The sequence below is a fragment of the Salminus brasiliensis genome, chromosome 18 (genome assembly GCF_030463535.1).
Source record: "Salminus brasiliensis chromosome 18, fSalBra1.hap2, whole genome shotgun sequence".
NCBI classification, from domain to species: domain Eukaryota; kingdom Metazoa; phylum Chordata; class Actinopteri; order Characiformes; family Bryconidae; genus Salminus; species Salminus brasiliensis.
Window position 1 is genome coordinate 8,651,040 of NC_132895.1, and position 25,931 is coordinate 8,676,970.

The window sequence follows — 25,931 nt, forward strand, 5'->3', positions numbered from 1 at the left end:
ACTGTGCAGCAACACCAGTACAAGTATGACTTTAATGGAAGAGTCATCAGATGAAAATGTAAACTGTGATGCTAAGGATGTCCAGTAAATGCCTAACCAGTAGATCGATTAGGCCCTGTTAACACCTAGCACTAACATGCACCTCGGGTGGTCTGATCACAAATGACGTGTCAAAACACACAGCTATTATTAATTCATGTATCAAGATGAGGCACCCATTAGCCCTAATCCATTAGCTAGATTGGTATTGGAGCATGCTCAACTAACTCGTGGACGGTCTGGGCTTGCGCTTATTACGTATTGTCTGGTTGGGGTGGGTACGCGGTTGATGTGGGCGGTGCTTTGCTGTCAGTGATGCATCTCAGCGCTTTTACGTTCACACTACAATAATAAGGTGATGCGTCTCTGACCATATGCGTCTCTGACCACCTCTGAACGTGGCCTTTAGTGATCGGATTACAATGCATCCCGTTCACACAGATACTTTGTGCTATGATCGGATCACCCAGGACGCATGTTAATGCCAGGTGTGAACGGTGCCTCAGAGAAGGTATATCAGCAAACTGTGCTGGCCTCTGGCTTCTGTTGCCCAACTCCCTGAACTAGGACTTCCCTATAGAGTCTGTTTCATCCATAGAGCCAAAGACGGTCAACAGGGCTTTGCGGTTCTATTTCAGTAAATGGCGTAATACGAAACGGCCTGCGCACTTTAATGGAGTTTTGAGGCTCATAGTAGGAGGTACTGCTTGAGCCTATTCTCTGCTGGTCTGTTTTTTAACATCTATGGAACACACACAAACACACACACACACAAACACACACACATCTGTGGTCCACTGCAGTTGTATTGCTTTGTGCTGGTGTGATGCATAGACCTCCATTTGTTGTGGTCTCCCTGTTGCTCATATTCCAGGTCTATGCACTGATCCAATTTGAACTTTATGGACCCATTTAGGTCTAGATGATAAAATGCTAATTGTTTTATTATCGAGTTTCTAAATCAATAATACACATTACGGGTATTTCGATAAAACAGCCCTGTCGTTCGTCTACAGAAGCACCCTGTGCAGTGATGTATGCTTTTTATTTGCAAGACCGTGTGAGAGAGAGAGAGAGAGAGAGAGAGTCTCGCCATTCACTCACAACTGCACAATTCAGTGTGACCGCTAGCAGCTAGCGAGCATGTTTTATTCAGCAGTGAAATTATGGAAAGTAAAACTGCTGTGATTTTGAGAGGTTGGAGGGAGATTAGATTATGGAACAGGTCCTCCGAAGTACGAAACTGGTTCAGTTTGTTTAAATTCAATGAAAATGAAGCTAGAAAATAACTCAGACCATGTCTGATCGTCTTCCTCCTCCTCGGCTAGCATTCAACACATCTCTGTCTCTATTTGTCTTTTTTGTGTCTTGGGTCAAATTAGGTGTTTTATTGGATGGGGCAGTGAATTCTGAATACATGTCACTGAACTACAGTGTTGGATAGTATTTGGAAAATACAAAAAATCTAAACTTAAAATCTGCCAATACTAGTGCATTTTGTCTGTGTCTCAAAATATCAATAAATATTGTGTGTGATGTCTCATTCTGATCCAGTGGACCAGGGTATCAACTATTTTAATCTAAGTCCAGTTCCGAGTCAGACAGTGTTCAGAGCATCATCAGGAGTCCTCAAGGCGCCATTACTCCCATTATTCCCAGCCGGCTGCAGCAGCAGTGTGGACGTTCTCAGAAGGTAAATAAAGGAGTTGAGGTTCTGCAGTGTGGAGCAGAACATTTCACAGAGTAACATAAAAACAGACCATAATATCTGACCCTTTATAAAACTCTCACTGAAACGCTCTGTTTTACCAGCGGGAGAACCGCCCTCGCCTTGCTCTGTTTATAAACCAGAACTGAAGAGCTCATTCAGAACCGAGTGGAGGCTAACGCTAATGCTAACACATATTAAACACTATAAACTAAACTAAATCAGTCAGTCCAGAAAGTCTAATTATAGAAACTGATAGTAAAAATAAAAAGATTTTATTGAACCAATTAATCAGCATCTCATCTGATCTAAACTGGGGGGCTGGATTAGTTATACACACACAGAGATCGGACCAGTGTCTGATACTCAGCATTAAGAGACTCGGATCAGACTGGGAAGCAAAATAACTTCATTGGGACATCCCTCATTGTGTGCTGTGACATTGTAATATTGTAATATTATAGGATGCTATTTTCTTATGTTATTCTTACCATATTATTCACCCCATCTACCACGACAGTGATTAGCGTTTTTATTCTAAATATTTTTGGGGAATAAAAACAACCCAAGCATGTTCCGCTGCACCTCCCTCGATCCAGCTCCTATCATGTGATCTTCCAGTAGCTCCTGGTTTGATGTGCATGCACTCAAGTTCTATTCACTGGTTTGATCTAATCAACCCATTTGACTGATTTGGTGTTCCAGTACTTTGCAGAGTGGTTTGATGTGAATACGGTCTCATACCTGTTCAGTATAACCTTCACGTGCTGCTATCAGCTGATCTTCCTGTGGCTCCTGGCTTGTTATGATTGCACTCCAGATCCACGCACTGATCCCATCTTCATCTCCACAAAGCCTCAGATGTGAGGTGCTGATGAGACACGAGCACCACCAGAGCATTGTGGTGTTTGAGAGTGGTATTGTTTAAAAGCGGTACTGGATCAGATGTGTGCTGCTACTAGGCCTGTGTACTGGTACTGGTACTGTGTACTGGTACTGGTGTACAGAGCCTTGCAATACGATGCGCATCACGATACAGGAGTAACGATTCCCTGCGATATTCCCTACAAAATTCAGGATCACTGTATAAAAACACACGATCATCTGCAAAAGAAGGGGTCTGAAGACAGTAGGGGTTTAACGTCATGGTAAAGTCATGGCTTGTGAAATTACCGTATTTACCCTAATAGCATGCACTGGGTATTCTCTGTGTGACCGCATGCACCAAACTGTGAGCATTACACCACTAGAACAGAAAGTGCAACACTGCTCTTTAATGGTCGGGGTTTAAACACAACACTAAATGAACCAATGACACCAATCTGACACCACTCTGACACCAATCTCTACATCTAAACTATTCATCCAAAATCATAGTTCATTCAAAAACTGTGTTTCTGAAAAATTGATAGAGTACTGCAAAACATCTCATGTTTCGGATATAACGCTATTTTCATACACCTCTCATATCTACAGAGCATCTTTGAAGACTTCTGATGCTTTACAGACATCCCCTCAGCCTCCCTGCGGCTTCAGTGAGGGCTTCACCATTTTATTTTCAGTGTTTGGGAAGGCTGACACTGAGGATCTCTCTCTCTCTCTTTGTGTCTCTTTCTCTCTGTGTGTGTCTCTCTCTCTCTCTCTGTGTCTCTCTCTCTCTGTGTGTGTGTCTCTCTCTCTCTCTGTGTGTGTCTCTCTGTCTCTCTCTCTCTCTGTGTTCTGTCTCTTTCTCTCTCTCTCTGTGTTCTGTCTCTTTCTCTCTCTCTGTGTGTCTCTCTCTTTCTCTCTCTCTCTGTCTCTCACTCTCTCTTTCTCTGTGTGTGTGTGTGTCTCTCTCTCTATGTTTCTCTCTCTGTGTCTCTTTCTCTCTCTTTCTGTGTCTCTTTCTCTCTCTCTGTGTCTCTTTCTCTCTCTTTCTGTGTCTCTTTCTCTCTCTCTCTCTCTGTGTCTCTTTCTCTCTCTCTCTGTCTCTCTCTCTCTCTGTGTCTCTCTTTCTCTCTCTGTCTTTCTGTGTGTGTCTCTCTCTCTCTCTCTCTCTCTCATTACATCCACCATTTACAAAGCGCTGAATATCAGAGGCATATCTAATATCCATTTGACACAAGGCCAGACTCTCCCACATGTCGCCGGCTGGAAATGGTAGCATCGACATTGCGGGTGTTAATGAAAGGACGGTGCGGTACGTGTTCATGTGTGTGTATCTGTGTGTGTGTGTTTGTATTGACCACGCTCTGCTTTTGCAATGTCAGAGGATCATTTTTAATTGAAAGATAAGCGCTAATGCAGGAGACGGCGGAGGGGATGTAAACTAATAAAACAATAAAAAATAGAAGGAAGCCGTTGTCTATTCCTGGCTGCCTCGTCATCGCCACAGTCAAGGTGACCCCAGAGATGTGTGTAATTCAGATAAGGCTGCGTGCAGGGGACATGACAGGGTAATTGATGGCCGTTGCATGGAGCTTCCTGTTTTGAGAACGGGGGAATCTCATTGGTTTCAGAAACTCTGAACCCGCTCACTCTAAAAAGCCTTTGCTAATAGGTTTTGTCTATCAATATGATCGAGGATAAACGGAGGAGCAAGGCCTGGAGCTAGGAGCCTTCTAAATTCGTCAGGATTAAACATTCATAAGTCTGGCACTGTGTTTACTAAGCAACCTGAGCCTGTTTATTGCTCTGTCTGGCGTCCATTAGAGAAGAAAAGCTGTAATGTCAGAGGCTTGATTAATTATTACAGCGTGTCAAACAACCTGCCCCATCTCCTCAGTTTTACTGTGGTGTTTTCCTCATGCTCAGCGCTGCAGTAAAGCAGAGGCTTCTTGACACGATCCTGCACTGCACATGCAGCACAGACATGTGTGTTCGGTTAATAAGACAATAATTAGTAGACATCATTAGCATTCAGGGCAGTGCATTTATTTGGGGCGGGATAGAATTTGTGGAGCAAGATGCAGTCGCCATGTTTTCATCCATAGATATGATACAGGGGTTATGATTCAATGTATTGCGATACAGTAAGCAAGGCAATAAATTGTGATTTTTTTAATTACATTTTAGGTAAAAGAAAAGTGGACTTTTTAATCCAATCAGGACAGTGGGATCTAAAGACCGAGTACAACACTGCCATCTAGTGGTCTGGGGTTTAAACCCAACCAAAAATGAACCACTGTCTGCCACCAATCTTTACAATCTTTATTTTTATAATTTTGTTTGTCGATTTTTTTATCTTTCGCAGTTTGGTTTTGCTAATTAACCCACCCTTCCATAACCCTCCAGCACTAGCAATGCTCCAGACACTAGGAGGGTAAGAACACGTCCCCTTCGCTGCATGCAAAACCAGCCACCGCCTCTTGATGTGGCATTACCAGGCAGCCGGCGCGTTCAGAAGAACCACACCAGATAACAGACCTGGAGAGAGCAAGGTCAATTATGCTCTCCCGGGCCCCGGCCCCTGATGGCAGGCGGCATTGGCTCAGAACATGAACTTGTGACCATAGTGGTAGCGCATTCGACTGCTGAGCTACTCTGAGCTCATGCATTTAAACTATTAATTAATTATCAATACTGCATTTCTGAGAATTGAAAGGATTGCAAAACGCAATATCACAATACTTCGATATATCAATATTTTCTTACACCTCTACTAAAATATCACCAAAAAGGACAACAGCAACATTCTTCAACACAGGTTTGCATCTTCTCACTGCAGTCTGTAGGAGCCTGTAGACAGAACAGGCTGAAGGAAGGTGCCTTTACGGTCATTACACATCACAGTACAAATACATTGCTCTCCTTTTCCAGCCTGGAAAGCCAGGGTCAGGGTGCTCGAAGCACCCCTTGAGCAGAGAGAGTTAAGGGCCAGCTCAGCGAACTCTGGTATCGACCCCACAACCCTGTGATTAATGAGAAATCTCAGAAACAGAGACAGAGAAAGCAGGAAATCTGTCTCTCTGTGTCTGATATTGGGGTTATGCTCTCGTTGATCAAATAAATGCATTTTTTATGTAAGATTTTTTCATTTGCAGTTTTTACTATAGAGTTTAATATCAAATGTGCTCTATCGTAATGCATTGCTTTTCTTTATTAGCTAAAATGTATCCTCCTCCAATGCAAAGTTTTTGTATGTACTATTTTCCTCTGTCGTGCCTTTCATATTCAATATTCCAAAATATGTATAAAATAAGTGGCTGGAAATCTCTCTCCTTACTCCATGTACACGCTCTGTGACTGTCAGAGTTCTACATATTTAATAAAGCATGTCTCGCTTAATACTAAGTGCTGCTAAAACTATTAATATTACATATTAATAATATATGTAATAATACAACATATATACATGTATTCACTGTAATACAGCACATCTAAATGCTTTTAATGTGTATCTGTTTCAATAAAAAACATGCTGGCTTTGTAATTTATCAATCCATTTTGCATTGCTGTCCTCATTTGGAACCTGTGAACCTGTGATTTATTGAAATTAATTATGAAATCATCAGTAGAAAGCTTGAGTAGTGATGTAATATATAGTGAGTCATTTCTGTAGATGCTCACAGTGAGGAGCACTGGTTGGGTGTGGGTCTATGTGTGGCTATGACGTTGAACCCTGGATAACCCGGGTCGCCACCCAAACAAAGGCTTTAAGTCCCTCGACTCCAGGGAGGAACAAGCTGGTCTCCAAGAGACGCGGTGGCCCTGAGTGAGTGTTTTTGTCATTCTCTGGATAAATCCTCCGGGAGAACCACCGGATATAATGATGCAGCTGCAGCACAGCAAGCACTCAACGACGATACGCTAAGAGGAGGGATAATCTACCAGTGCCTGTGCAATCTCTCTCTCTCGCTCTCTCTCTTTTGCTTTCTAAGGGTATCTTTTAGAACAATGGACCATAACCAGTGCAATGGAGATGAAGTCAGAACACTTAAGTATAGCAAACAATCAAGGTAAGAGTTATGATTTGGCTTAGAACTAGAAACCTTGCAGTGCTAAAAATACTTTTAGCTGATATATATAACAGCTATAAGAGGACTGGTTTCTAGAGGACTGGTTTCTAGAGGACTGGTTTCTAGACATTTGTACTTGTTTTAAGCTGTAATACGTAGTGAAATCACATCATATGATCTGTGGAATAATAATTTTAAAACAACCAACACTACTTGCATCTGTCAAATAGCTCAAACAGCTAAGATTGGGCATCATTTCTCCACTGTGTGTTTGTCCTCGTACGCTCTTCCAGCTGCCAGTCGCTCAGACCTGTCAGGCCCCTTAATGAACCTGCCTAACACATGGCCATACTTCACAACCCTGGAGACCCCTCACACATTCGGCTGCATAACCACAGACCCCTGAGCTAATCAAGGTCAACGATCAGGTGGTTCAAATGAGAGTCAACGGACTACCCAAGGGGATGACCTAGGGGCTCACTTCAAGTTTGCTTAGGTTCAGTGCTATTGGTTCCCGGCCCCAGGATCTGAGCAGTGAAGAGTTTTTTTAACCTTCAAGTATATATTTTTTTTTTGTTAATTAAATTATCCCCTTTTTCTCCCCATTTTCGGTGCTGCCATTTAACCCACTCGTGTGTAGCTCCTACTAGCAATGCTCATCCGTCTCCTCCGATACATGCAAAGCCAGCCACCGCCTCTTTTTGAGCGTTGGCTGGGTAGCCGACGCGCTCGGAGGAAAGTGCTGGACCCAGTTTAATCAGGGGAGCTTCAGCTGGAATCAAACATATCTATGGGGTGCCTAGGCCACATCTAGGAGAAACTGGAAGCCAAACCTTTGTTCTTCTGATGCTCCCAAACGGGCTAAACCTGCTGCTTATTGCAATCCTGAGTGGGCCTGGTTCTAGCCGAAGCTTAAAATTGAAGGTTAGCTTAGCCCACGAGGCAAAAGAAGGCATTCAGCAAAAAATCTAATTATAAAAATGTTCACGTTCTTTCAAATTGCATGTCGCACACACACAACAGCTTAAAATCAGTAGGTGCCATAGTGTCATAAACCATTTACATATTTTGTATGAGATCACTTAAATTGAAACAATATGAGGAAAGCATAAAATTAAATACCAGATGTACCAGATGGTCCCTAAAAAACTCTGTCCATTCAGCATAGACGTAGCATATTGTAAAGGTCAGTGACCATGGAAATAAACCCTGATGTAGTTTTCTCCTGGAAATGTGGACACTGAACTACAGACTACATCTCTGTCATCCTGATGTACCAGTATTGGATATACATTGGGACTGATTCAGCATTATCATTACCATTACTATAGTCCACAACAAACCATGATTACATCAGTACATCTGAGCATGACAGTGGACCTACAGTGGCTTTATACCATGTAGCAGTCATTTATAAGTGGTTTTGACCAGAGTAGGATGGGTTCCTCCAAAGGTTTCAGTTCAGAATGAAGTGTAGTCTGGGACTAGGCTTAATTCTTGCCTGGAAAACCGGCCCTGAATATAGGGTTTAAAGCAGCAGTATGAAAAATTGCTATTTATTGCTCATGTGCTTCCCCTAAAGGTGCTCACACATGCTTTTCACATGTATTTCTGGACAAGCTGAGAGATACAGAACTGCCACTAAATGTGAAAGAAGTATGTGGACTGAGGAGGTAGAGCAATATTACAGGATTTTACACTAATATGACTCGTTGTCCTGCCCGCTTCACCAAAGTTACATAGTTCATTTAGCAGTGTGCCAAGTCTGGATAGCAACAGGAAAGCTGTTATTCTCCATATTACAGGCTAGTGGAGAATTACACATATTTTAAAGCATATTATTTCAAGGTAACAAAGTTACATAACGCTGCTTTAAGCTTCCACTGCGACATTACTACATGCTACCTTTATAGTTCCCATGCTCAAAGAAAATCTGTGTAAAGCTGATTTTTAATGTACAGCGGCTTAGAAAACCCCTACCTTCTCTTGGTACTGGCGTCGTGAGGAGTCCAGGGACTGGATAAGCGCGGTGGCGTGGCCCACGAACATGGCATAGCAGGTGGCCCCGACGATCATGCTGAGCATGGTGATCCACAGATCGGACATGCTGACGGGCGCTCGAGCTCCGTACCCGATACACAGCATGTGACTCATGGCCTTAAAGAGGGCGTACGAGTACTGCTTCCCCCAGGAGTCGTTCTGAGAGAGAGACAGGGAGGAAAAAAGAGGAGGGGGTGGAGAGAGAAAGTGGTGGAGAGGAGTTATTGAGCACAAGCTTGCAGGCGAAGCTCGGTGATGGATCACTGAGCCTCCACAGAGCACTCCGCCATCTCACCCTTCATGCCTGAGAGACTCTCTTCCAGCTCTGCCAATCGCTTTGCCTCCATCGCTTTGCCCTTAGCTCACGCTTCCTTTCTTTATCTTTTCCTGATACTTCATCTCTCTCACTTTGTGCTTCTGAAACAATCTTGCTCTCCTGCTCTTTTGCTTTTTTACCTTCATCCTTTGTCGGTTTCTGCCACTGCGTCCTCTTTTGTTGTGTGCTTTTTTTGGTTTTGCCTTAGATGTGTCCGTCTCTCTCTCTCTCTCTCTCTCGCTCTCTCTCTAACACTTTACTTCCCCTCACCGTTGGCAGATTCCATGACTACTATCAGCTCCGGCCTTCTGATGTACAGCCTCTTGCACTGCCTGGTTCGTGCAGCATGGTCGAGTGAGAGTGGAAAGATTAAACCCTTTTCCAGTGCATTTGCTGCCTGTTTTGTTTGGAGTCCCCTGGATGAAGCATGCTCTTTATGTCCCCTTTAAGAACACGCAGAATGTATAATTCACAAAACCAGAAGCGAACTGCTATTCTCTCTTCAGAGGTGAGCAAGTCAAAAACACTCCAAATGCCGTAGTTAAAGGACCGTTATGCAAGAACTGGCCTTTTTTTTGCTACTGGGCTATGATACTTGTTCTGATACAGTTGTCTCCCATATTCACACTGGATCTTTTGCCGATCTTTTTCTGAACCTGTTTGCGTAGCTGGGCTTAAAAGAGATTTGGTACAGTAGTGTTTTACAGAGAACTGTAAGGAGGACCCAAAAGTCCTCTGGGTTCACCTTTCCGCTCTAGTCTTCAAGGTGTAGGACATACTGGAAAAACTGGGCATGTCCTAAAACTTGTGACCAGTAGTGCGCTATTTGTAAACACTCCTGCTGAAAAACAGACCTGACAAGCATGAATTTATGCTGGAGAGGTACTGGTGTGGTGCTGGTGTGGTGCCGGTGATATGTTGTTTCTGCCTTAGCAGACCAGCATCTCACCAGCTGGCAGGTGAGGTGCCTGTGAGTTGCTGGTGGGGTGCTGGTGAGATGCTGGTGAGATGCTGGTGAGATGCTGGTCTACTAAGGCAGAAACAACATATCGTTGATGCTGGAACTAAACCTTGCATCACCATTTTATACATCTTTGAAACCTCTGGCTGTCCAATAGAAACTGTCCAAAACTGTATGGGAGACACAGGGAGTTTGGGAGTCTTTTTACCTTTTTACCAAATTTTCATTCATTTTTGAGCAGAAGAATCATTTTGCAGATATGAGGATGTGCTGAGAGACAATGTGCTGGTGGTCAGCTATGCAGAGAGGTTAAGGAGACCCCATTCGCAGCTATAGTTACTTCAGCCCTAAGCAGAAGTCTGCCCATATGTTCCAACAGCCCTTTCCGACAACACCCACAATCACTTTCACTCTATTCTTGTGACCAGTGTGCCTTTTGATTGCACATTTGGTATTTCTGGACAATGTTTCACAGCTGATTCTGGAATTTTGTGGGAAGTATTAAAAATGTATTGATAATCTGTTGATAGAAGTGTATTTTGAGATCGGTCAGCACTGCTGATGGAAAGGCCATTCCCAGAGGACTTGTGCTGCTATGCTTCACTCAGGGACCCAATGCTGACTGACTATAACAAGCAGCAAATTATTTCTGGATGGCTTCAATTCCCTCTGTGCGTGTGTGTATGTGTGTGTGTGTGTGCACAGGCGAGCAGTGTTTGCAGTAGACGGATGTGATAGCTCTTTGGTAATGTACTGCCTCTGTAGTTGTTCCCAACTTGCTGACTGCTCAGATTTCTTTCGGTTCCTTGCGAGACGGGGAAGTGCTGAGGAGAGCTCTGCTCCCAAAACCTGCTCTTAAATCTACTGCCTGTCTAGTCTTATAGCAAACACTGCAGCGCTGCATATATCATAACTCCTCTGCCTGCTGCTGGCCCACACCATGTGCCTGTCCTGCTGAGAGATTTAAAGGGCCAGTTTGCCAAAAAATGATAGAGGCAATTCGTCCCCCCTGAACCTGTTTGGTGCCTAATGCTTGCTTTTTTACTTCTGTTTTGTTTTTGTTTTTTTCCAGCTATGAGTCAATTCAGCTAACAAATAATGGACTGTTAATATAAATATATATATATATATATACATATACACATATATATATATATATATATATATATATATATATATATATATATATATATATATATAGAAACATGGCAAAGGTATGCATGTTTGTGGTGTCTGAAGTTTTTAGTTTTCTGAGGCTAAGTGGGTACTGTGGTAGCGGGTATTGTGGTAGTGGGTATTGTGGTAGCGGGTATTGTGGTAGCTGGTACTATGGTAGTTACAGCAGTTACAGCACATGTATGTTAATGCTGAAGATGGTAACATAGCTCAGAGTGTAGAATTTGGCCTTTCTGTGTGCTACCATGTTTTAACTGCTGTATAAACAATGAACACAGCTCTCTTTCTTGTTGGATGCGCTGTATTTTTTCACCTTACACCTACAGGAGCTTTTATGACAATACATTCTAAATCTATAGACATTACTATGGAGTTGGGCCACCTTTGCAGCCGATGGTGAAAAATCTAGGAGGTAGCATGCTGGAATTCAGTGAACTTCAGAACTCACATGCTATTGCTGATTTAGCTAGGCAATTCTTTATATATATATATATATATATATATATATATATATATATATATATATATATATATATATATAAATTACCCCCTTCTCATAGCACTAACAATGCTCCTAACACTGGGAGGATAAGGTAAGGACTTAACACGTCTCCTAATGTGAAGCCAGACCAGCTAACGGTCGCCTGTGCCGACCAACATCACTTAAAGAGTAATGAGGGGGAAGAGCGTCATCTACCCACCTGGACAGAGCACCACGTACAATTGTGAGCTCTTAAACTCTTGAACGGTTGCAGATGGCAGAGCGGCATGGCTTGGGATTTGAACCGGCGACCCCTGGGCCATAGTAATGTCACTTTGTCCATGTTTTAGACAACAGTATATTCTATAGTGTCAGACACTACATAAGCAAATCTATTTGAGATACTTTAAAAACTATGCAGTGCTACACAGCTACATTAGCCTTGCAGCACCAGTGCAAAACTAAAGAAGCAAAATTCAGACACCAAACACATCTTCCCTCATTACATTTAGGGTAATTGGAAATTGTGTAAATGAGATATTTGCTGAAGCATTCCTTTAGCAAAGACTACGTTGAAAACGCCATGGAGAGTAAAGATGGTCTCTCTCACTGTCTCTCTCTCTCTCTCTCTCTCTCTCACTGTCTCTCTCTCTCTCTCTCTCTCTCTCTCTCTCTCGCTCTATAACCACAGAGCATCCATCAGTTCAGCTGCAGCGACAGCAAATTTACAGCTAAATGAACTCCAGCAATGACTCACCTGTTAATGTGGAATCTAATCTTCACGCTGATTGCTTGTTTCTTTCAGAGATTGATGGAAAAATTACGTGATAATTGCGCACAGTGCTGCAGCGGAAAAAATAGCAGCGTAGGTACACCGAGTGTTCACTTACCGCTCTCACATTAGAACTACATCAATAGCTGCTATTGATACATCACTAAAAATACCTCTCTCATTCGCTCTCAGCTGAATGCATGGCCATTTTCTTGCGTTATTCTGGACACATATTGCAGATATCATAGCTATATTAAAGGACTATAGATTCAAATCTGAGACACGCTGGCTACACTGACAGTTATAGCATCAGAGGCCGTGGACAAATCTCTGCTATCCAACAATACTGGACCTAACTATACTACTGCAGCATTCACTGCAGGCCCAGCATGTAAAACTATCCCTCAACACTGGTCAGCAGCAATGCTCAAATAGTCCACAGTCATTTAAACAATGAAGGGTGTTAACAGGCCCGAAGAGTGCCATTAAAACAGTCCCCATACCATTACTCCACCTTCAATAGCCTGGACTGTTGACACAAGGCAGGTTGGGTGTATGCACCTATGCTGTTGGCGCCAAATTCTGACTCTACCATCTGTCTGCCTCAGCAGAGATAAAATGGATGGACAAAAGTATTGGGACATCCGTCCATTCATTGCTTCTTCTGAAATCAAGGGTATTGAAAAGAGTGTATCCTGCATTTGCTGGAGTAACTGTCTCTACTGTCCAGGGAATTTTTTCTACTAGATTTTGGAGCATGAAGCATTGCTGTGAGGACTTGATTGAATTCAGTAATAAGAGTGTGTTTGTGAGGTCAGGATGTTGGATGATTCCCACCCCTAACCTCAGCCCCAACTCATCCCAAAAGTACTGGATGGAGCACCAACCATCATACCAGAGAACACAGTTCCTTCCACTGCTCCGCAGCTCAATGCTGAGGGGCTTTATACCCCTCTAGGCCACACCTGGCATTAGAAGGCATGGAGCCAGTAGGTTCATGCTTATCTGCTCCAGAGAGTCCTATTCTATTGGCAGTACTTCTCTAGTACAGGGACTAGACAAGCTGTGTGTGTGTGCATTTGCACATTAGCGTCAGCAATGGGTGCAACTTAATGTAGCTGAATGCATTCATTAGAGAGAGGTGTCCACAAACATCTGGACATAGTGTGCCAGACACTAATAGTCAGATGCCCCGCCATTAATTAGATCAACTCCGCAGGGTCTCCAGGAGCAGGACTGACGCCAAATACATGTCATAGAGATGTGATGGTCAGGTGTCCACATACTTTTGCAATATTCCTTTTTAGGAACTCTTTCTTTTAAGAGTGCACTGAATGCAACTACCCTCTTTAAAATCAGCATCAGTGACGAAAGCTCCTATCGACCAGGCCCTACTACCTAAAGATGGGTGTCCTCTCACAGCCTCATTAAACACCGTGTGGTCCGTGTGTTCCTCCGGGAACGCCAGTTCTCTCAGCCTTTCCCCCCACAACACACCCTTTGCCCACATCCGTAACGTGGCGTGTGATTAGTTGCAGATTGTATTTCAATTATCGCATGTCTGGGCGCGCGGGAGAGAGAAGCGGAGAGCGTATTTCACCTGAGTAAAACACACAGCCTCATTAATTACTGGAGGAAAACCGCAGCACAGGCACAGAGGAAAACACTGCAGGTATTGGCTGCATTACACTGGATAGATAGCGCAAGCTGTGGACTCGCCTTATTAGCCCGTAGAGGCAGCATACAAATAACCACCCAGCTGTGCTGTTGAGAAAGGGAGTGTGTGTGTGAGTGTGTTAATGTGTGTGTCACATTAGTGAATGTTATGGATGTGTATTTGGATGACTGGGTTTGGACATGCATTGTGTATGCATTTGCATGTGTGTGTGTGTGTGTGTGTGTGTGTGTGTGTGTGTGTATGCGTGCATGTGTTGTGTAGACATTTGCAGCTGTGTGTCTATGAGAATACACCATGTCAGCAACCATGACCTCACCCCACCTCCCACCTCATCCATCCTGCTATTGTCAATAATGGGCCAGTTTGTACACTGATTTGTGTTGAATGTGTAAATGTGTGGGCACCCCTTCTCTAAATTAAACTACACAAATGGATTGTTCTGGTTCTAAAACCTGATTGGCTGAGTTGTAAAATACACAATACACACACACACACACCTATAACCACCTCAACATCTGAATCCCATACCAATGCGCCACCGTTTTACCCAGGTGGTTTGCTTGTTTGCAGTGTTTTACAAATGGAAACTTATGAGGTAAATAGGGCCCAACCGTTCCTGCCAGACTGCTGATCGTTAGCTACTGTTGGTTATGGTTTGATACAGCTGGGGTAGTCCAGTTTGAGAAAGCAGGCGATGGAGTTCCATAACGTGCAGCAGGTCGGCGCTAAACTCAGCAGGGTGTTGACGCCAAATGCATGTCATTAAATTCTGCCCAATAAGATGCGACTGCTTATCCATATTATTTCTGATCAAGAACCCAGAACAGAGTTGAACAGTATGATGCATCACTTTCTGCTTTGGTCTACAAGAGAGAAGCCGAGCTACAGTTACGAACACGCCCCTAAACCAGATCTGTGTCAATGTGTTAATTCCCATAATGAGCAGAGTCACCACATTCCTCCAAAGTCGCTATTTTTACTTGAATAAAAATGAACGTGTCATTGGTCCATGGGTTTCCAAACATTTGCATATGACTGCAGAATTTAAACTGCAGATTTGTGCCACACATATCCATGCAATTCAATAAAGTCAGTCTGCACAGTTGAGGGGTGAGTGATGCCACGCCCCGTTCTTCACTGCTCCGAGTATACAACCTTTGAGGAAACCCCCAGCCACTTAAGGGTTAATGCATGTGTTTCTCTGGCTTGACCACTGGGAAATACGAACACACTCCTGCATGCAAGTTGTGTTTCCTCTCTCTCTCTTTTTGTGCTATAATTAGCTGCAGGTGCAGGAGAGCAGATATCAGATGGACAGTAGTGTGTTAGCAAGCATCTGAAAATAGCTTTACATGGAAGAGTCTTGAGGTCCCGCCTCATCACTAATGCTGCCCGTGCGTCGCATCATTTACCAACAAGACACCCAGCACAGACGAAGTGGACTAAGACCTTCATATCCAATAATAATACAGTATATATATGTACAAATATTTGTGGACACCCCTTCTAATGACTGCGGTCAACTGCTTTAAGTTGCACCCATTCCTGACAAATAAACATGAGCCTGTTGGCACCATGCCACCTAATGCCAGGCGTGGGCTACTAGAGGAGTCTAAAGCCCCCCAGCACTGAGCTGTGGAGCAGTGGAAGAACTCTAATCTCTTGAATGATGATTGGTGCTCCATCCAATACTTTTGGGATGAGTTGGGGAGTTTGAGATCCTGTCTGCAATAATGCTCGTAAATAAATGCAATCGAATATTCACAGCGAAGAGATGTGATTGCAAATTCTGCTCCAAAATCTAGTCCCACCCTGTTACAGCCCACCCTAAACTCACTCGAGTCCCATCTAGGGCCCATTTGCAGTGTACACAACTAGAGGGAGCCCATGTTTAACCCCTCTCGGCCCCATCACTGACCCTGGTGGAACCTTGGTGGGCAACCATTTGTGAGGACGCCATGGAAGGCATGGACAAAGCGTTTTGGGTCCCAGTTGGACTAACCACACAGACCCCACATGGGCATGGTATCTGGGGTGCCACAGTAGCCTTTCTGTCTTGGTTACCCAATTCACGTTTGTCCCTCCTCAGACCACAATTAGTAGTTAGCCATTTAGGAGATGCTCAGACTTGGTTATCTGGCCTCTTTGCGGCATGTGATAAAAGGGCGGTACCTCCTAAATGGTTAAAGTAATGTAGTTGTAAACTCCCTCAAACGAAAGCTAGAAGGTCTACACTTCAGTCACATCCTGACTGCTTCAGTTTTACTTCAGTACGGATGCAAAATTGCAAAACGGTGGGCCCTGTCAAGTCAAGATTATTTGTAAAGCTTTTTACAACTGTTGTCGTCACAAAGAAGCTTTACATAATTAGTAATTAGTAAAATACAGAAAAAAAAGAAACAACATAAGAACAGATGAAGGATCCAAGACCCACAGTGAGCAGCCAACGGCGACAGTGGCAAGGAAAAACTCCCTCAGAGCTGGAGGAAGAAACCTTGGGAGGAACCGAACTCACAAGGGGGACCCGACCCGTCCTCCTCTGATCAGAACTATTCATAAAATATTGATAAAAGTTAAACCATCTAAACTGTTGAACTGCTCTGATCATTTCATAATATATTAATCATGGTGTAGTAGAACTTAATATAGTCATGGCAGTGATGGTCAGAGTAATGATATTTATTTGGTGATATTAATAGTGGCAGATAGTTAAGAGTCCAAATACTTATGGACCTGACTGTACAGAAGCACACAGTGACTCATGTGCACATGTTGAAACTCGCATGAACACACACACACACACACACACACAGCAATCTGACTGACATCTACACACACATCCGCACATTCAGAGACCACAGAGCTAATCAACACGTTCTTCAAGTACTGTCCACTAATCACTGGCAAATCACTTGAGCATACACTGCGGGTGTCAGGGAATGAGCAGAGACCGCGAGGGCTGATTGTGAAGGAGGGAAACCAGTCAATATTGCTCATCCGTCCTGGACCGGGGGGAGTGACGGGGAGGGCTGCAGATTAATAGCTAATCCAGTCTCTTCAGTAAAAGCCAACACTGTTACTCCCATGGAGATACAATTATTCCTACAGAATCTGATTTGGTTCACTGCAGCAGGAGTTCGTTCAGTGGCGGGTAAATTTATTGGGCACTGCCGCCATGGAAATTAAACCGGTTAGATTCTTAGATTCGATCTAAAAGGGTTTTAGAGCGCGTCTCGATTCAGAGGTATTGCCTGGGGGAAGAAGAAGTGAGGTGATTAGGGCTCAGCGCTACAGAATCTCTGCAGCAGTGTGGAGGCAGCAGGGAGGCTTCTGCAGAAAGGCCTGCGCTCCAGCAGCCCTGAACAACGAGCTTAGCTTAGCTCCAGGGTAACACCGCAGCAGTGAGATCCCGCCTCCCTGGTAATAGCAGCATCGAGAATACATGAGCACTTGGTAGTCCAACCATGTGTATATGTGCTGTACGGACAAAAGTATTGGGACGCCTGCTCAGTCATTGTTTCTCCTGAAATCAAGGGTATTAAAAGGACTTGATCCTGTCTCTAGAGTAACTGTCTCTACTGCATTGCCATGAGGATTTGACTGCATTTAGCCACAAGAGCATTAGTGGGTCAGAATGTTTGGACCAACAGCTTATGGATGGAGCACCATTATCATTTCAGAGAACACAGCTCTTCCACTGCTCCACAGCTCAGTGTGGGGTGGCTTTATACTCCCTCTAGCCCACGCCTGGGATTAGGTTCGGTGCCAGTAGGTTCATGTTTATCTAATAGAGTCCTATTCTATTGGCAGTACTTCTCTAAAAGGGACTAGACAAGCACTTGTACATGTGTCAGCAATGAGTGCAATTGTCCAAGGGACTGTCCATAAATATTTGGACATATAGTGTCCATACATATTAATCTACACATTAATTAATTAAACCTAGTGTCTCAAGATTTTCACACAATATAAAGAACAGCTGCCAGGGTGCCGTGCGGACAGGGTGTGAGGCGTTTTATGACTTGTGTTCCAGCCAACATTCTCATAGGAGTCCAAATGTGGACTAGGTGGGGTCCAGGTGGGCATAGGCTCTGAGTGGGTCTGCACATACATTTTAAACGGGACCCAGTTGGGTTTCCCAAATGGACCCCATTGTTACAACCCATCTTAATCTCATATGGGTCCCCATCCAGGTGTACAACACAGATGGGGCCCCATGCTTAACCCCTCCTGGTCCCATCCCTGACCCTGGTGGGCATTCATATGTGGGGGCCAATGTGGAACTCGAGGACAAAATGTTCTGGTTCCCAGTTGGGTTATAAGCCCCACATGGACATGTTAGCTGGGTTATCTCCAAATAAAAAAACACTAAGGATAATAAACTGATAATAAGCTGACCAAGGTATCGAGATTTTGATGATGGACAATTCTGTTCAGTAAAATGCTGATTTTTGTACATTTTTCTTCCTCTTTGTTAAAACTACACGTGTTGAATAACAATACGGCTTAGTTTGAACTGATGTAACGGACACATCACCAGGTAACAGTGAAAAAAAAAAAGACAGGCTCCGATATGTTTAGGCCCATTTCTCTACATTTCTGGGAGAAGAAGGAGGTCTGGTGCGGTACTCGGAGCTACAGTGAAGCTGAAGTAATACTTCAGTGGGTTTCTGATGCAGCATTTCAATTCTGTTTCATTTGCTCGCCTGCTGGAAGTGTGTGCAGTCTGCTAGAGTTCACACTCTCACACTCTCTGACAGCATGAGAAACAGTAGCACCGCTACACTGCTAACAGTACTGCAGTGAAACACGCAGATGGAGTATAGTACAGATCCGGTAGAAACACTGGTGGCTTTGTAGCGGGAGATGAAAATGAGTGTAAATGTGCAGATCACTCCGATCAGTCATTCATATACTCTTTAAATGGTTCTTTGAGGCATGCCATAAAGAACCACTTTAGGTTTCTTCTGGCATTCACCAGTGATTCCTTATTTAGGAATTGTCCAGGTTAAAAAAACACATCAGAAATCTGATCTAGACTCGAACTAGAACTTTTCTTAAGATCAAATCTCTAAAAACAATTCATAGGAAGATACTGAAGAAAGAGGCCTCAAGTTCGTAATAGAGCTGAGTGGGTTTTAGGGCTGTGTACTTTTAGGATGAGCTGGGGAGTTGGGGGTTGAGGTCTGGTGGTGATCCTCCAACATCCTGACCTCACTAAAGCTCTTGTGGCTGAATGCAATTAAATCCTCACAGCAATGCTCTTCCAACATCTAGTAGAAAGACATCTTCCCTGGACAGTAGAGGCAGCTCTTTTTAAATAGCCTTGTTTTTTTAAAAAGAATCATAACATTGAATGAGCAGGCGTCCCAATACTTTTGTCCATATAGGGAATACAGACTTTCTTACACTCCTAGTGAGTGTGAAGAACCTTTTACAGGTCTAATAAGTCCAGGTCACTATATGTAAAGGTTCTTTACCAATTAAAAGGTTCTTCACAAACAGGGTTCTTTCTAGAACCTGTGGCTTTGCCAATGAAAGCACCTTTATTTTGATAAGAATTTATTTACTTACTAGTATATTGTTGGAAATACATTCCTCTGGGTGATTCCACTCACCCACTCGCCCACCTTCTTCCCCTTTTTATCGGAGGTGGACGACAGCCAAGCTTTCTAAAGTGACATTTGAGATAAAGGCAGCGGGCGACAGCAGCCCCCTTTAGGATTTTAAGTGAATGTTTGGAGTCCTGAAGATTGTAATCTGAAATCCCAGTCTTGGCTGGAACATCCATTTTAATTAAACCCAGTCTGCGTTCGGAGCTGAATAATTAATGCACAAAGGTGTGCTCTATTGATTGACACGTAAAGATGAAACAAACACTAACAAGGCTTCGGCAGTGGCTTCAGCAGCGGCTTCGGCAGTGCAGCCGTGCTGTATCGCTGCTGTTAAAGGGCACGCAGTAATGCGGAGCATGTTTTTGCGGCTGCGCTCCAGCACATGAAACAAACCTATTACTTGAGGGTTAAAGTGCAAAGTGTTAGCCTTAATTTAAAGGTGTGTATAAACTGTATTATTACAGTAGAAGCCATTCCGCGCCTCATGGCTCCAGTGCGAGTGAGGAGGAACTTGTGTCTGGAGTCTACGAATGTGCTGGTGCATCACATTTGACGTTTCTCGACGTCTCTATTAATAGCTTTGTGATAATACAGCACAGACATACGGTTCAAACATTCCCTGGATCTGTAGAGCCCGCCTTTCCATTGCATCTCATTGCCAGATTGGAAGTGACCCACATCGGAAGTGATCAAGATACTCTGGTCTCGCCGTGTCTAAGTGGTGGATCTGTGTGTCCGTCATCTGCCATGTGTTTGTTATGCTTTCTGGGAATCTGACCAATGGACACTCAAAAGCTCGTCTTCCGCCTATTTTCCACTACTTTTGTGAAGCAAAGACTCTGGTAATCCCACGTCGAGCACCAAAACTGTTCGAGTTAAGGGATTTTTCCACAGGAAATATGAAGACTTATCAGGTTTAGGGTCAGATTATCTCCTCACATGTTGCTCTAGGTCACATGGGATGGCAGAGCATAAATGGTTCATGTCTCTCTGCTCCAGAGAGTCCTATTCATTTGGCAATGCTTCTCGACAGGGACTAGACAAGCTGTGTATGTGTGTGTGCATTTGCACATCTGTGTCAGCAACAGGTGCAACTTAAAGTAGCTGATTTCATTCATTAGAAGGGGCGTCCACAAACCTTCAGACATACAGAGTACCTTTACAGATAACAGCAGTGTGTGCTTTGGTAAACCACATATTCTGAAAGTTTGCAGAACCGCACAGTTTCTCTGATTGAGAGGTCCGACTCGGCTCTATGAACAGTAATAAGGCCGCAGTATTACACAGCACAGAGGACAGCTGGCTAATAAGTAAATCAGTAGTGTTTAATGAACTCGCAGAGCATTAGGCAGGTCTCCAGTGTCTGTGTGATTGCAGGTGTTGTTTAGCTCAGCTGGGTCGTCTGCCTGTTCTGCATCAGTCAGAACAGTCAGAGATTTCATCTTCTACTTAAAAAAAAAAAAAAATTAAATAAAACTGTGCTAAGCATTGAAAGATGAATGTTTCTTTACAGAGTTCTTTATTTGAACGAGCTACAAGTAAGAATAAATACATAATTCCCAGGCTTTTGTTGTTGCCGGTCAGTCAGTGCCCAGTGTGTTATCACACAGTAATGGTTAAGTGAGCATACAGCTCCACTCTCTCCATTAGCCCCGTAGATCCACGTCATCCTATCAGCACCCACCACCACCAAAATAACCCCTCTATATAAACACAAAGTTACACACACACACACACACACACACAGTGTCTGGGACCCAATCAGAGCAAGATGGACCGGTAGTAAGCACAGACCAGGCTAAACGCCTGGACGCAAAGCATAAACTGGACGTTTTCCAGGTTTTTTCAGTGTGCAGCTATAGTGTGAGCAGTATATGATTGTGCCAACACTCTGTTTATAGGCTACTTGGAAATTCATAGCACATGCAGAACCTTCACATAATAATTAGAGCTAGGAAATGATCACAAGGTGACGAATAAATGAGAAATTATGAAGTAAATGACACAAAGGCCTTTAACCACTTAAACAGCCCACAGTCCGCTGGTGGGGCAAAAGTGTTATTACAAACTTCTGTTACTAAAGAATAGCCCACCAGTTTGTACAGAAGCCCCAGTAGTTACTGAGTAATACACCTTAGTGTGTTGAGCTAAACTGACTGTTATGAAAAACCAATCCCAAGTAATGGAGAATCACTAGTCAGAAGCCTGGTTAAGATAACTATAACAACATGCTTATTAAAATGATCCCTTTAAAGCAACATTATGTAGTATGTTTTTTAATAATTGCAATAATTTGTCGTATTTTTCTTGATACTGTGAATTAACCCACCTAACTTTAGCACTAGCAATGCTCCCGACATTAAGAGGGTAAGGGCTTCTGGTACATGTGAAGTCAGCCCTGCCTCTTTTCGAATTATAAAGCATCAATGCTGCATCGCCAGGCAGCCGACACGCTCAGAGGAAAGCGCCAGGTCCACGGCTCCTCCACACCAGCTATCAGATGTCTGTGCCGGCCAACCTCGCTTCAGAGTGATGAGGGTAGAGAGCGTCATCTCCCACCTGGAGAGAGGACGGCCAATTGTGTTCTCTCTCCGGGTGGGTAGATGGTGGCCAATTGTGCTCTCTCAAATTCAGAACGCTGATGGCAAAGCGGCATGGCTCGGGATTTAAACTTGCGATTCCCGGACCATATGGGTGCCACTTTAGAGTGCTGAGCCGCATTATGTAGCAATTGTATCTTGAAATAGCAGCTTTAAAATTATGTTGACGCTTCACTGAGAAAATCACTGTTAATTTACACTCCTCAACTGTAGGGGGAGCCCAAGAATGAAAAATACCAACTCTTGCAAAATGATGCATTAAGTTTAAGCGCCTCAAAATGCTCCAGCTCCATTTCATAACAGTGCTATAAACAAAACAAAAAAAAAAACAATGATGTTGTTTAAGAGCCTGTATGTCAAAATATACTCACATGAATGTGTTATCAAGTCACTAGTTACGTAGCCTTCAGATACACTACATGTGAATGCAATCAAATCCTCACAGGAATGCTCCATAATGCCCTGAGACAGTAACCCCTTAATACCCTTAATTTCAGAAGAAACAAGGAATGTGCAGGTGTCCCAATACTTTTGTCCATATAGCGTATGTACAGTATATCAAAAGTGGATCCACGTCTCTCCCTGCATCTGGTAGCGTATAAGGAGCCGACAGAGGAGCCACAGCGGCCGCTTTCTTCTTTTATGCTGCCGTGTTTGGAATAGAATATGTTCTACAGGAGGAGCCGTGATGTCTACACTGTTTGAAGTAACGTCTACATGGATGAACGGTGACGCACACAAAAAAGCAGCAGAAAAAAAGATCAACTAAAAATAGAGGAGAGGTGATTAAAAATTCCAAACACTGAACGGCCGGTGGGCGCTCACTGCCAGGTTCACTGGAAACTTTTCTCTTCAGATGAAATCAGACCACCGCATTCTAGACTTCTGACCTAGCCTGCGGCCTACAGGATGTTTCAGCAAAGCACACACACACACACACACACACACAGCAGGACCTTTGACCCTTGCCTCAAGATGCATGGAGAGCAGATCAAAGTGCCAAAACCCTTTAAAACTACACAGAGAGTGAGAGAGAGTAATTGAGAGCGAGAGAGCAAAATACTAATCCTTAGTAGATAGTTCATTAGTAACTGAATAATTGATACTTTCTGAAAAACAAAGGCACTGAATAATTAGTAGATCATGGTTAATAAACAGATACTAAATCAGCCACTTATTTTCAAATATAAAATATATGGACACTGAATAATTAATAGGTCCTAGTTAATTAATACTTATTGCATAAGCAGTAGGAATTGAATAATTAATACTTATTTTAAAATGTAGATTTTATATAATTATATTTATAATATATCTGCAGTTATTTATATGTATAATACATGTAATGTATGAATAATTAATATAATTAATTGTGTATGGTTAATAATATTTATAGTTACAAGTCGATATTGAATAATTAGTATGCACTGGTTTATTAACACCTCTTTTAATATAGTATATAATATTAATAATAATAATAATAATAATAATAATATAATATATACTGATAATAGATACTGATTAATCCATGCCCCTTGAAAACAAATGATAGATCATGAAGAAATAGTACTTATTGAATAATTAGTAGATACTAAATAAGTAGATACTGAATAATTAGCAGATCATGAGTAGACACTGGATAATTAGCAGATACTGAATAAGTAGTACTGAATAATTAACAGGTACTACGTTTAAAGGTACTGAATAATTACTACTTATTGAATACTTAAAATTAGGCTGGGATCAAAAGGTTTAATGAACCAATAATGCAGTGTGATTAAAGACTGCTCTGCCCTGATTCATCGAAACACCACATAGAGCTTTAACTGGTCAGGATGATCACAGCACACCGTAAACAGTCTGCAGCCCATTTTTCCCAAAATCAATACAAAATGATATATAAACATCAGGTCATGCAGCTGTAGAAACTACCATGAGAGTACTGTGTGATGTGCAGTTATTAGAGAGAGGAAATAACCTGAGTAGACAGACAATGGTTAATTCTTCTACAGAACAGTCCTGAAAAACAACCAAACATCCTGTTTAAGGCCTTTAATTTTAATATCCGAAATGTCAAAGAGCTCCCTACATTAAGGTCAGCTGGCGAGACATAAAAAGGAGCGGGGGGAATCTGCTGCATCTTTAATTCTCGTCCTCTCAGCAGTTCCAGTGAGAACGACCGTGGTGCCAAGAGTGATGTGGCCTTTTCCCTTAATTATTTACAATCCTGGCATGAAGCGTGGTCATATTTTGTGCAGCATCAATGATTTATTATGAACATCTATAAGCTGGTGTTATTGTGATATACATGGAACTGAATGAAACCACTCTAGGACATTATCCTTATGCAGAATGTATGCTCCTATCATATATACAGCACACAACCACACTGTACCGTCCAGCTGTGCAATTAACCTCCTCCTGAAATCTCATATTTTAAACGGCATCATTTCCTGGCCTGGTTTACTATAACTTTTGTGAAGACAGAGATGTGAAAGAAATGAGAGCATTCAGAAAGACCTATTTAACTCAACTTAACAATACAAAATCTAGAATATGAATTTAATTTGCTATACCTTCAATTTACATAACTTGCAATGTTATGGAATAATTCTGAATAAAAAGTTTTTCATTCGTTCAATTTAACCTCAGATTTTTCAGAAAAGCCTACCAAAAACATTGTATGATATTGTGTGTATATATATATATATATATATATATATATATATATATATATATATATATATATATATATATATATTGTATATAATAATCTTAGTGGATACCGGCCATTTAAACTGCTACATTTACTGAGTATATTTATAACATATAATATATACATTAAAAAGTATATTAACATGATATTAAGTTATTTATAGAAACATATTATAAGTATTTCGAGAACAATGTTGCAATATAGAACTGGTTATAAGTGGTTTATTACAGCATTACTCTCATTGAGACATGTTCACTGGTTTTAGAATTAGGGTTGTGTGTAGTAATACTAAATTCACTCCAGAAGACCCTCTGTATTATGGGTATGATTACTACATTATGACATTCACCTTAGAGACCAGCACACACTTGTAAATACGGTTTATTTAAAAATATAGATACTATATAAATTAGTACTTATTAAATAACATAGACAATAGACAAGTAATTACTATGTATTGAATTATAAGTAGATATTAAATAATTACTGGTTAATTAACATTTATTATACAATACAAAATAATAAAAAGGTACTACTGGCTAGTAGACATTGAATAAATCATACTTTAAAAATGATATACTTAAAACATATGTATAATTAGTAGACACAAATTAATGAGTAGATATTGCATAATTAGTAGATACTGGATAATTAGCAGATACTGAATAAGTAGCACTGAATACTCCCTGTTTATTTGTTATTCATATTTATTGTTTGTTATTCATCCTCATTATTATTATTATTATTAGTAGTAGTAGTGGTATATAAAATATATGTACACTATAATAACTGATATTACTGTATTTATATTCCTTATTTATTGAAAATAATAAAATAACATTAATACAATTATTATAAAAATATCAATATAAAATATACATATATATAATAT

The 25,931-nt window shown here is 42.0% G+C and overlaps 1 protein-coding gene across 3 annotated transcripts in view; it reads right to left on the reverse strand.

Moving 5' to 3' along the window:
* Positions 1–25,931, reverse strand: part of hcn1 (hyperpolarization activated cyclic nucleotide-gated potassium channel 1) — a 157,161-nt gene that overhangs the window by 43,492 nt on the left and 87,738 nt on the right. For all 3 annotated transcript variants that reach the window (XM_072662015.1, XM_072662014.1, XM_072662016.1), the window contains exon 4: positions 8,665–8,883. In XM_072662015.1, coding sequence (XP_072518116.1) covers positions 8,665–8,883 — 219 coding nt within the window. The remainder of the gene's footprint in view (positions 1–8,664; positions 8,884–25,931) is intronic.